The 13,383-nt window shown below is 40.4% G+C and overlaps 1 protein-coding gene across 5 annotated transcripts in view; it reads left to right on the forward strand.

Moving 5' to 3' along the window:
• OSBPL6 (oxysterol binding protein like 6) overlaps positions 1 to 13,383 on the forward strand; it is a 201,215-nt gene that overhangs the window by 108,845 nt on the left and 78,987 nt on the right. For all 5 annotated transcript variants that reach the window (XM_036099142.2, XM_036099143.2, XM_036099144.2 and 2 more), the window contains one exon: positions 7,447 to 7,705. In XM_036099142.2, coding sequence (XP_035955035.1) covers positions 7,604 to 7,705 — 102 coding nt within the window. In that variant the 5' untranslated portion in view covers positions 7,447 to 7,603. The remainder of the gene's footprint in view (positions 1 to 7,446; positions 7,706 to 13,383) is intronic.

The raw sequence follows: 13,383 nt of genomic DNA on the forward strand, positions 1-13,383 counted from the left end.
TCATATTTGTAGATTCGGGTTTCATTATCTGTTAACTTGTCCTGCCCCTTTTTCCATTTGCAAGATGATTTCTTCAACTTGATCTTTTTAACCTCCCTATTGAATAGATTTTTCTGCAGAAAAATTAATGCCATGTTAATTACTTTAAAATTATGGTGTCGTCATTTGTTTCCTTGGTTTCTTACCTTTGCCAGTTCCCATTGCATCTCAACCTGTCTTATTTCTTATTCAGAGACTTTTTTCTTTAATTTGTGAAAGTATGAAGCAGTGGTACTCTAAAGCTACCCTCTCTTTTGCTAGGATTAACATTCCAGATCAGCCCTTTAATTGTCTCTTACACATAATAATTTGCTCTCCTATTGGGGGAATAATTTTTCATAATGTTTTATACATACACACCTTTTTTTTTTTTTAACTTTTCTTTATGTAAAATCTGCTCCTTGTCAAAAGAGTATTTGTGCCAGTTATCCTTGGCTCCCTTCATGTTTACTTGATTAGCATTCAGATCCTCTGAAAACTCACCGTGGAGGGCCAAGTGATATAGAACATAGGTCTGTCTTATTCATTTCCTTAGTAAGGGATCTTAGGAGGGTGGAGAGTGACTGGTCTTCATCAGTCACAGTCTGTTTGTGTGTTTTTTTCCTCCTTAGTTTTGTAAATGACTGCTTGGGAGGGGAAGCTGTATTTGGGGCATCCTTCGGGACATGTCCATGATGCTCTTTGGAAGCCAAGACTAAGGAAAGCGGGAAAAGCCCACGCAGGGCCATGTGCTTGGATACCAGTATTGCTGTGCCTCCATGGCCTCAGAAAGCTATTAAGCCTCGATGGTGAGGCTTTTCCCTGTGGTTCTTGCTCCTTGCCTCTCTAATCTAAGGGAAACTGGTGGAGTTTGCCAGACTTTCTTCTTATAATATAACGCCACTTCACTGTCCTAAGAAGGGAGTTGTATATTGGTTTCATACATACTGGTTTGGTTGTGAGTAAAGTGATTCCTTACATTTTATGGCATGTAGTAGCCACTATTCTTTAGTGAAAAGTATTAATGATCTTTTTCTTAAAAAAAAAAAAAAATCCAGGCGCCTGGGTGGCTCAGTTGGTTAAACGACTGCCTTCGGCTCAGGTCATGATCCTGGAGTCCCGGGATCAAGTCCTGCATCGGGCTCCCTGCTCAGCGGGGAGTCTGCTTCTCCCTCTGACCCTCCCCCCTCTCATGCTCTCTCTATCTCATTCTCTCTCTCAAATAAATAAAATCTTTAAAAAAAAAAAAAATCCTTGGGTGCCGGGGTGGCTCAGTCGTTAAGCGTCTGCCTTCGGCTCAGGTCATGATCCCAGGGTCCTGGGATCGAGCCCTGCATCGGGCTCCCTGCTCCGCGGGAAGCCTGCTTCTCCCTCTCCCACTCCCCCTGCCTGTGTTCCCTCTGGCTGTCTTTCTCTCTGTCAAATAAATAAAACCTTTAAAAAAAAAATCCTTTTAGCCCCTGCTTTTTAGTCATTTGCTGGGAAAATGTTTATGAAATCTTATGCCACCATCTTTTTAAAAAGATATTGCTTATCTTCATGAAAGCAGTCCTTGATTTTCTTTTTCTTTTTGTGGGTTAATGACCTTAGAAATAAAAAGATTCCCGGGGCGCCTGGGTGGCTCAGATGGTTAAGCATCTGCCTTCGGCTCAGGTCATGATCCCAGGGTCCTGGGATCAAGCCCCACATTGGGCTCCTGACTCAGCAGGGAGCCTGCTTCTCCCTCTCCCTCTGCCTCTCTCCCTGCTCATGCTCTCTCTCTCTCTGTATCTCTGTGTCTCAAATGAATAAATAAAATCTTAAAAAAAAAAAAAAAAGAAAGAAAAAGATTCCCTAACCTCTCTAAGGAAAAATAAACTTGAACATATAATGACATTGTAATGACTGTAATATATAATGAGAATAGGCATTCATTGCTCTGGTGATGATCTTGATAGGAAACTAATTTATTCCACCCAGCAGTACAATGACATTTGCATTGATAACATCAGTTGATGACAGGAATGCCCTCCCCTGTGACTCCTGCTTGGATCATCTAATGTGGCTCCTCCTAATTCTCTGTAAATAGTCATGCAAATATTGAAAAAGACAAACTGTCGACAACCCAAACACTAACATAAACAGAATCTAATGTCAAAACTAGACCCTAGTTTTATGAAGTCTATTTCCCAAGTTGAGGAAAATCTTGGCTGAGCCAGGTCTTGATTATGACAAACCTCAGCTGCTATTGCAGAAAAGGAGACTGAAAAAGGGCAGAAAAATTATTACTTAATTCTTATAATCTGTCCTCATACTTGGAGACCCTAGTTGGCCTCAACCAGAAAAAGTGGTATCATTTCCTCCCAATTGTGTTAGAATACGAAGTGTAATTCTCTAAAACTCCAGATTAAATCACCAAGATTGGGAATAGGACTGGGAAGATAAAATTTTGATTTAGGGTAGTGTGGGGGAGGTCTTATATTGCAAGGGAGCCTAGAAGGATACCATTTTACTCTTAACTCTCTCACTTACACACTGTAGGTTCCAACAGGACTTAGAGCAACTTGAAGGGAAATAGAACATTACAAGCAGAATTTTATCTTTCACATTAAGGTCAGATATAAAATTCAGTTAAAACCACGTTAAAATCTGTATTATAAAAAAAAGCCATCAAGCATCAAAGGAAACAGAGAAGAACCATAAAATAGAAAGTGTAACATGATATGGCAGAGATAAGCCCAACTATTAGTTATAACATTAAATGGAAATGGGAAAAACGTCACTAATATTAGATTTTTTTTAAAAAAACCCAACATGATCATTACTAGAGGAATACATAATGATACAGAAAGTTTAAATGTAAAAGGATGGACAAATTTCATTAATCACTTGCAAACAGAAAGAGAGCAGATGATACCAAATAAAGCAAAAAAGTATTGAAATGAACAAAGAGGGTCATTTTTATAATAATCAAAAGCAAACAGAATTATTAGGAACTCTTCTGTGACAAATCTCATTGTTTCAGGATATATGGAATACAACCTAAATGTCCCAGTAGAAGCATGGCCAAACGTATCATGGTATATCTGTGTGGTGGCCCTTATATGTAGTGATTCAGAGCCATGATACTGATGTTCCTTTGTTCACAAAGAAGGCTGTTACTAATATATTGTTGGTTGAAGAAAGCGTATTGCAGATAGAGTGGATATTCTTTTCCCACTTTGGTAAAGTAGAATCACATGTTAACTGGGGTTATTTCTCGGTGATGAAATGAGTCTAATTTAAATATTTTCATATGAGCTTTTAATCTTTTCCTAAGGTGAATATAGTAGATTATTGCCCCTAAGTATTCATTGCCTTATATTGGATGCATGGTACTTTCATGCATCATCAACCTCAATTTGGCCTGCTTTGGCCAATGAGATGTGAGTGAAGTGACATGTGCCACTTACAAGCAAACACTTTAAGAACTATCTCATGGTGCCCCATGGCTGTTTTCCCTCATCACCTGGGAGTTACTCTTAAAACCTGGAATGAAGAGGATATAGAGTAGGGGTGCAGCTGACCTCTAAAGGACATGTAAATGAGACATGTAATAAAGCTTTCTTGTAAGCCCTTGAGATTGGGGGTTATGTATTACCATGTCACAACTTAGCCCAGCCTACATAGTCGAGTTTCAGGTGTTTTCATCAGAGTTCAATTTCAGATGAACACATGCAATTTATGAAGCCTATGAACAGCAGCTTCTAGAAGTCTTCCTGGCCACCTCATGCTTTAGTTAAGTCTCTGGGTCATAAATCTGAATTTTATGTTACTCAGTATAAATGCAAATGTTAGAGCACTTTTTAAAACAATTGTAGTGATACCACTGATATGAACGGGGAAGGAGACAAGAAAATTAGAGTTCAGCTCTTGTATTGCTGTTATTTTCAGCAACAATATTTTTCTCATTGAGTATAGGAATTATGTTGGTGTTGACTTTAAAATCTATGGTATTTCAGGGGCGCCTGGGTGGCTCAGTTGGTTAAGCGACTGCCTTCGGCTCAGGTCATGATCCTGGAGTCCCGGGATCGAGTCCCACATCGGGCTCCCTGCTCGGCGGGGAGTCTGCTTCTCCCTCTGACCCTCCTTCCTCTCATGCTCTCTGTCTCTCATTCTCTCTCTCGCAAATAAATAAAATCTTAAAAAAAAAATAAATAAATAAATAAATAAATAAATAAAATCTATGGTATTTCAAAATAAAAAAATAAAATCCTTGGCTTAGGATTTTGTTTAGGCAATTTATGAACATGTGCTTTGATAGAGATGAAATAATTATTTTTAATGTCACACTAATTCTTACACTCTAAAAGTAAAGACTAGGTGTAACCTACTAACAGAATTTAGACTTACTTTCTTAATGCACTTTGAAATAGAACAGGTGATCAAACGATTGATAATCAGATTGGAATAATCTTTAAACGTCTTCCTATTTAACTTTAGGTACTTGAAATCCTTGTTAAAAAAAATTCAAAAATTAATAGAAACAACAATGTCAAAAATGGTTCTTAGAATGAGTTAAATCCTCTTAATTGCCTTTTTTCATTCTTGATATTATTCAAGATATTCATAATTATCATTCAACCAAAATGTTGCCCTTTCATTGTAGAAAAGTGACCCTGAAAATGTCATTTTAAATTAAAACAAGAACCAAGGTGTTAGCATTGGTGTTAATGGGGAAAGTACAGTTGGGAGTTGGGTGCAGTTAAGAAAAAAAAGTTCAAAAGAGGAAATGTTGGCTCTAGATGTAGTGTGGATTGAATTTACTTCCAAGTGGATAGCAGTCTAATAGGTTTGATTGTTTCAACCTCATTCCTTGGGGGCACTTGAACACATCACAGAACCTCCATACTCTTATCTCAAGTGTCAGCATCTTGTACAATGTCTTGGACCAGAAAGTACTTCAGATCAAGGACCTGAGCAGTGTTCTTGCTTTCTGTTTGCTGGCATCAGAGCTTGGCTTGAAAAATTTTATTCCCACTTACTTTTTTTTTTAAAGATTTTATTTATTTATATTTGACAGAGAGAGAGAGCACAAGCACGGGGAGAGGCCGAGGGAGAAGCAGGCTCCCCACTGAGCAGGGAGCCCAATGCGGGGCTTGATCCCAGGACCTGGGATCATGACCTGAGCCGAAGGCAGACGCTTAACTGACTGAGCCACCCAGGCGCCCCTTTACTCACACTTTAATTAGACTCCCTTCATATAATAAAAGAATTAGATGATCGTCTATCAAATATCGGCTTCTTACTGCCTTTTGACAATACTAAGTGGAACCTGATTTCCACCCCATGAAAGAGCACTGCAGCTCTTTATGTTTCTCTTAACCCAAAGACCAGTTTTGTTTCAAGAGAAAACTTTCCAGTTTGGGGGCTAAGTGGTGGTGACAATGAAGTTGAAATTTTAAGAAAGGATTACAAGTTTTATTCACTAGAGAGTCCAGTTTTCCCAATTTATAATAATTTGCCTTTTAATTATTGGGACTGTTATTTTGAATATTCTCTATAGCCAGGTGACCATTAAAATCCTGATTAACTCATTCAGGGTCATATAACCTATTAACATAATGTTGCATATTTAGAAAATACAACTATTTCAGACCTGTATAAAATTTACTTGCACTTGCAGAGTTTACATGATCTGTACATAAATCATGCAATACATTTATATTAGTAACATAACCTATTAAACATTTGTCTACAGCCTAAATTTCTCTGAGCTCTGGAACTACATTTCCGAGCATTCGTCCCCATTTGAATGCCTCAGTTATACCTGAAATTCAGTGGGTCCAAACCATACTCGGAACTTTCTGTCAATCCTGGATTTCTTTTGGCCAGCCCTCTCTCAGAATACCAGAAACCCAGGAGGCTTCCTCAACCCTGCCTTCTCCTCCCCCGTCACCTGCGCCCCCATTCCTCCATATCCTGTTACAACTGCCAAGACTGGATGCAGAATTTCCTGCCACCTCTCTAATCCATCATTTCTTGCTTCCTGATTGGGCCTCCCTCACCTTCTTTATTTCCCCAATTTGGTTCTCCTCATGGCTGTCAAAGTATCCTTTTAAACACACAAATCTAGTTAGACCACACTCCTTTATGGCTTCTTATGCTTATGATAAAAAATCGAGTTGCTAAACATGGCTGACAAGGCCTTGCGGGGACTGGCCTCTGCTTCTCTCTGACCCATCATGCCGCTCTCATCATGATGGCCAGCACTAATTCCTTGATCATGTCAGGCCTGACACCCAAGCACCTGGTTAACTCCCACTCATCCTTCAGACCTCAGCTCAAACCCACTTGATCAGGGATACCTCTGACCTCCAAATCCAGTGAGTTCCTCTCGCCATGTATCTTCCTCCATCTTTATTCTTTTTTGATTCTTTGATTAACCATCTTTTCCTCTGGACTGAATTTCAGGTCTCACTTTTCTTTAGCTTTAAGATTGCTTTCTGATCATTGCCAGGAACTTTTTCTTCCAAACTGTGCTGTAATACTTACCCAAGTGTCCTGTGCTTCCTTCAGGGAGTATTATCATTAAGATGGGGGCTAGAATTTGGTCTTCTGTCTTCTTGGAAAAGGAAACTGGTCAGTCTTGTGGGTCACAGATTATTGGGTAAGCTTCTCATCTTACACTATCATGCTTACCTTTTAAAAAAACTTTTTCTGGCAACCTGTGTTGCCAGTTGAACAATGCTTCTCTCAGGCACAAGTTTTTGGTCCTAGTACTTACAATGCAGGCTTTCCTTACATGAATCCAAGTGAAAAATGAAGTGGCTCTTCGCTGTAGCTAAATGAAGCAATTCCAAGCATTATCCCAGTTTCAGAACATGCCCATCTGTCTGTAGATTCTTGAGAGCCTGTTGGTCATTGACTTGAGAATCAAATGTAGGTATGCCATGGTCTTGAGATGCAAATAACTGTGGGTAAGTGTATTCTTGATCTTTCCTAAATGCTGGATCACACAATACAGAAAATGCATGAACCCTTTTGCCCTTTGTGTCTGTTTTGTGTTGGATTTAACCATCACGTACATGACTGAACTCAACTGAAGACAGACATGGGCTGAGCCATTGGGCAGGGAATTTAACTTCCAGGGGAGAAAACTGATGTACTTTGACATGATGACCCTCTGACATGAGGGTCCAGAACATAACATTGTAATCTGCTTTAAAACAAGAGAATGTGAGGGAAGAATTTGACTTAGCATATGGTTTCTTTCCATTTTCCTTCTTGACATTTATTTCATATTAACACTTTTAGCCTCCACCTTAAAATCTAGAAGAAGAAATAATACTTCCTAATATGTCAAAGTTCTTCCTTTCACTAACATTTTGGTATTTTTTCCTAAATATACTGATTTTTTAAATTTGTATTTTAATTACATGAGGTTTTGTTTGTTTGTTTTGCTTTTAGGTATTTTGGACACCTTCAATATTTGCCTTCACTTTTCTGGTCAAGCCTGATTCATGAAATGGAACTAAAGCTGAAAAATCATCTACTTCTTTGTCTGCAAATTTGAGACACTATTGGGATGGTCTTAAGCGCATACAACTAGACTCTAACTGCAGCTATGAGTTCAGACGAGAAGGGCATATCCCCTGCTCATAAAACCTCCACTCCGACCCATAGAAGTGCCTCTTCTTCAACATCCTCCCATAGGGACAGTCGGCAGGTAAGAGAATAGTACCAAGTGCATTTTGTTGTTTTCTGTAAATACAGTACCATTAGGATATAATGAGCTTGCTAATTAATTCTGAAATCTTGTTGTGAAGATTTTTATTCCACAGGAAAACTCACTGTTTTCTGTAGATCTACCTGATGATGCCATGAAGACTCTGCTCTTGTTTTTCTGTTATTTAGGATCCTTTTTTAGAGTGTAGATGACCAGGAGGGCTGGCTAGGGGAAGCCCTGCTTTCCTCCTCACTGTGTACCCAAAGAGGGGCAGCAATTTCAGGAACTTGAACTCTCTGCTGTCTCTCTTTATTCATAGAGAGGGAAAGGGTTGTGAGCCTGCAGAAGGTCTTCTTCCTACAAGTCTCTCCCTGGCCTGCCCAGCACTAACTTCTGTTGGGTGTTTCATGGAATGTGGTGACAGTCAGATTCGGGAATTAGGATACAAATAAAATCATAGTATCAGAGAATTAAGGGCAGTTTAAGAGCTCTGCTAATGCTTAGAGTCAGTAGAGAAAATGAATTATTTTTTCATTATCCCATGGAGCCAATTCTGTCCATTATTTTTGTTTACAGAGTTACTTCATTACTACCTCAGTGGCTGTTCTAGCTGCCAAGGCTGTGGGGGGAAGTTAGTCCTATGAATTTTCTTCACTGTCAAAACAGATTATTGTTTTGCCCAGCACATGTCTGAGTATTGCTGTTGGCCATTATGACGTTATCTCGTGATAGGATTTTTTGTTGTGTAACTGGAAATTCACAATAAGCAGGTCTACTTAACTATTTATAAAAATGTCCCTTTTGAGGGACATTTGCTTAGTAAATTATTCTTGTGGTGATTTTCCTCCCTATTTTATGTGTTCAAGATATATTGCCTAGTTTCCAGAAGTATGAACATCAGTTATTTTTCATAGTCCGTGGTGTAGTCTTGGGTCTTGAGATAGCCAATCCAGATGTGAATTCATTCTTCTAGATGGTGGGAATGCACTGCTGGGGGTGTTCCCTTAGGGAGGCCTCAGTCTGCAGACCCTCCCAGCACTCCCTCTCCCATTTCTAGCAGGAGATTCCAGGGTAATCTGTAAGAATCAGAGAATCCTTACATGTATCTCTTTCCTAGGTTCTAAGGCAGATATTTCTGCTACCGGTATTTTGGACACTGGTGTCCTTTGTTCTAGAGTTCAAACAGGACGTCTTCTGTTCATTAGAAGCAGTGATACCATTAACTCAATCTATGATTACACACAGTTGTAATGTTTATTGCATTGCATTCATATAGTAAAAGAAAGTGAAAGTACCGTGAATGAAAACACATTTATATTAAGTAACAACTATATGCTGAGATGCTTTCTAAGTTTGCATTTCAGTTTATCCTTCACCTGCCTCTCTGTCCTTTCTGGTTATGGCTTCTTCCTTTTTCATTTGCCCTGGGCATTTCAACTGAAAGATATTTTAAGCAGCCTGGCCTTCCTGGCTGCTGAGGGAAGGATGGGATTGACCCGGGTCACCCTGGAGAATTGTGGCAAATGGAAAAGACAGATGATGGCTGTGGAATCATCTGTCATGCACTCTGGGGCTACCGTGCAGAACAACGGGGAGAAACCGAGACCCCGGTCCACGGAGGAAGTCTGAAGGTAGACTAGGTGACTCCTGGCTGGCTGGTGAATGAAAAGTCTTGTGATGAGAATGAAGTAACGTGTCTGTAGATTGAGACAATGTTCAAATGGTCATTCTTCTTTAAGGGTTTACTTTAGTTTCTGTTTATCTCAGTGGGTTCAAACTCTCCCAAATACTGTCTCCTCTGGTTCCTTCCTGCCTCCTATTTGGTTCCTTCCTGACTCCTGTCTGTTCATCTCCCTCAGGGGAGAGAATAAAGAACAATTAGAGTTCTGTTTTTCCCTCCCGATCTCCATCACTTCCTCACATCCAGTATTAACTTGTGGAAATCAGAAATTTTGAGTGATCCTGGGATCTCCTATGATGCGGTAGTTTTTATATGCACCTATTTTTGTGTGTGACTGTTTTCCTAGTGAAGGGATGTGGAGAAAGTGTGATAAATTAGTCTTCCTTGAATGTTACAGTTCTCCTGATTTGATGGGCATCAATGCAAATGGAGTCCATGCTATTTCTCATATATGGCTCATATAAGTAAATGATCTGCACGTAGCTGAGAATACATTGATACCTTAATGCACATTGTTTGCCTGTCCTTCCCAAGTTCTAGTTCTAGATCACTAACTAATTGGGAATTTCTACTTAGATGTACCACTACATCTTAAATTTATACATATAAGCTCGTTTGCTCTCAGGATAATCATTCTCTCATGGACCCGGGGTCAAAGCCATTCCTTTCTCCTTTGCCTCTCCCACATTCAGTAGGTTGACAAATTTTGTTGATTATTTCCTCTTCATAATGTGACCACTTCTTTCTATTTCCACTGTCTACTCGCTAGCCCAGACTCTCATCACCCCAGCATCCTCCACGGTACTCTGGCCTCACTGTCTCCCTTATGGCCTTCTGAGATTGAATTTCCTTAATATGGCAGATTCATTCTCACAACCCTTCAAAGACTCTTGTTTGCTAACACAATGAAGGCCAGATTTCCTTCCGCGGTATCCCATGACCTCCATGATCTGATCCAGCCTCAGTGTCCCATTTTCCTCCCACCCTGTACAGTCTTGTCTGTGCATCGTTCCTCCAACTGCCTTGTCCCTCTCTCTGCCCTTGTCTTTCCTATGTGGAATTGCCACCACACTTGCTCCACCTGATCCATCCCTGGGCTTCAAGGACTGGCTCATGTGAACTTTCACTGACCACTCAACCCCATCTTGCTCTCTCCCTTCTCTGAACTTTCACAGAACTTTTTGACAATGTTTGGCATGTTTATCTTTTTTACCTTTTTTTTTTTTAAGATTTTATTTATTTATTTGTCAGAATGAGGGAAAGAGAGATAGTGAGCACAAGCAGGGCGAGTGGCAGGCAGAGGGAGAAGCAGGTTCCCTGCTGAGCAAGGAGCCCAATGTAGGACTCTGTCCCAGGACCCTGGGATCATGACCTGAGCCGAAGGCAGATGCTTAACCAACTGAGCCACCCAGACATCCCTATATTGTTTATCTTTTTATGTACTGATCTCCTCAACTGTTTTGTAAGCTCTTTTAAGCAGATGACACACTCTAATTCTTCAGGGACAAGCCTTGCACCTCAAATATTTTGATATATCTTAGAGGATATTTTTAAAGACCTGCAATAGTATTAGTCTTGTCTTCTTATCACAAACTTGCCACTCTTCTCTCTCTTCTTCCTTCTTCATAGATTAAGTAAAACAAAGAACATCTGCCAAGCGCATGGTGGTAGTAATTGGCCGTCCTTCGTGTGGCCAAATTCTATAGCACAACAGGTGAAGGAGGGAGAGGAGCTAGGAAGTGAAGTGATTCAGTGCCCCCGTGATTTCAATAAGTGTTTCTTCATCAGCACAAGAGGGTCAAGGCTCCACTTAGTACTTAACAAGTTAGAAGGCTTCAGTAATTGCTCCATTAAATTTCATTCCAGACTGATATTCAGTGTTAGAACATCTAACAAAATTAGCTCTGTGTGTGTATGTTTGTGAGAAAGAGAGAGAGACAGACACAGAAACAGAGAGTTCAGCTATGATTCATAAGCTGCAAGAAATATATGCCCTAAATTTTTCAAAAAGGAAATAAAGAGGTTGATTAAGACATCTAGGACTTATACATAAATCAGCATTTCCAGATGTGTGTGCCAAAGAATGTTTTCCCCTTGAGATGTTGCATGAAAAGAGAGTTTTATTGTCAAGTAAGAGAAATGCTAAACACAATCTCTTTTTGCAATATACATTAATAAATTAAGGACACTGATAAATCCTGCAGTTAGAACTTTAACTGAGTACTTCTAGAATCTAGTAGATTGTGGAACTTTTTTATTCTCCTAAGATTTGGTTGTTAAATATCCACATTCTTCTTTCTGTTAAGAAATTGAAAGATCTGGGCGTTCAGTTGGTTAAGCATCTGCCTTTGGCTCAAGTCATGATCCTTGGTCCTGGGATTGAGCCCCACATCGGGCTCCCTGCTCGGCGGGAAACCTGCTTCTCCCTCTCCCTGCCGCTCCCCCTGCTTGTGCTTTCTCTCTCTCTCTCTCTCTCCCTCTCTTGTTCTGTCAAATAAATAAATAAAATATTAAAAAAAAAAAGAAATTGGAAGATCTAGGAACACTGGAACCCAGATTCTGAATGGGCAACACTAGACAGGGCTTAGGAGCAGCTTCCCCTTTAGATGGGGCATGTACCCTCTGATTGGCCATAGTCCCTACCTTTCCTTATTGTACTTCAACACTTATGTTTCCTGCTTGGCCCCAGAAAACATTTGAATTGCCAGCCCTGATCCCAAATGTCAAATCAACCGCAGTAATACTGAGATTACCAAGGGTGATCTCCACTTGGACGTTAAGAAGGCATCTCAAACTTAGCATGAACTGAAACTCTTACTTTCAAAACTGAACTCTTACTTTCCCTCTCAAATCTACTCCTTCCCAGCCCTCCTTATGTCAGTAAGCAGCAAGGCTGTCATTTCTTTTGGTACAGCCAGAAACTTCACCAGGAGTCATCTTGCGACACATCTTCTCACACCTGCTTCCAAACCCTCAGTGAATTCTATTGGTTCTACCTTCAAATGTCCCTGGGGTCTGAGCACTGCTTACCACCTCCTCCCCCTCCAGCCTGCTCTGAGCTACCATCACGTCTCACCCGGACGATGGCCATAGTCTTACCTGGTTTTCCTGCCTGTAAGTCCCTTGCCCAACATACAGGCCATTTTCACCAAGTTGTCAGAGTGAGCCCTTCAAAACCTACGTCAGAACAAGCCACTTCTCCGCTCCAAACCCTCTAGTGGTTCCCATCTGTCTCTAAATAATCCTGAATTGCTGACCATTGTCTACTACCTCATTCATCATCTGGTTCTGCCTGTCTCTCTGATCCCATTTCCTGCCTGGTTCTCCTTCACTTACTTCTCTCCAGCATTTTCCTCAGTTGTGCTCCCACCTCAGGGCCTTTGCATTTTGGACCCCCTTAGCCTAACTTGCTTTTCTTCCAGGCATCCCCAGGTTTGCTCGTGTACTTGATTCATTCTCCAAATGCACCCTTTTTGGATAGCCTTCTCTGTTCTGCCCTGCATACCCTCATCACGCATTGCCTACTTACCTCATCTGTCTTCAAAGCGTTAACCACCACCTGATAGGTTACATATTTATGTGTTCACATCTATATCCCCTTCCCCTATTGCCTGTCACTGACCTGTAAGCTCCCTGCAAACAAGGATTTTATTTCCTTCAATAATGTACCCCTAGCACCTCACACAGTACTTCACATATGGTATGGGCCCCCCACTCTCCTCCCCTCTGGCAACCATCAGTTTGTTCTCTGTATTTGTAGGTCTGATTCTGCTTTTGTTTGTTTATTCATTTGGGGTTTGGGGTTTTATTTTGTTTTTTTTAGGTTCCCACTTAGGAGTGAAATCATATGGTATTTGTCTTTCTCAGTCTGATTTATTTCACTTAGCATAATAACCTCTAAGTTCATCCATGTTGTCTCAAATGGCACAATCTCATCCCCTTTTTTGGCTGAGTAATATTCCATTGTGTGCATTATGTATGTGTCTATATGTATATA

Source organism: Halichoerus grypus, chromosome 4 (assembly GCF_964656455.1).
Source record: "Halichoerus grypus chromosome 4, mHalGry1.hap1.1, whole genome shotgun sequence".
Classification (NCBI taxonomy): domain Eukaryota; kingdom Metazoa; phylum Chordata; class Mammalia; order Carnivora; family Phocidae; genus Halichoerus; species Halichoerus grypus.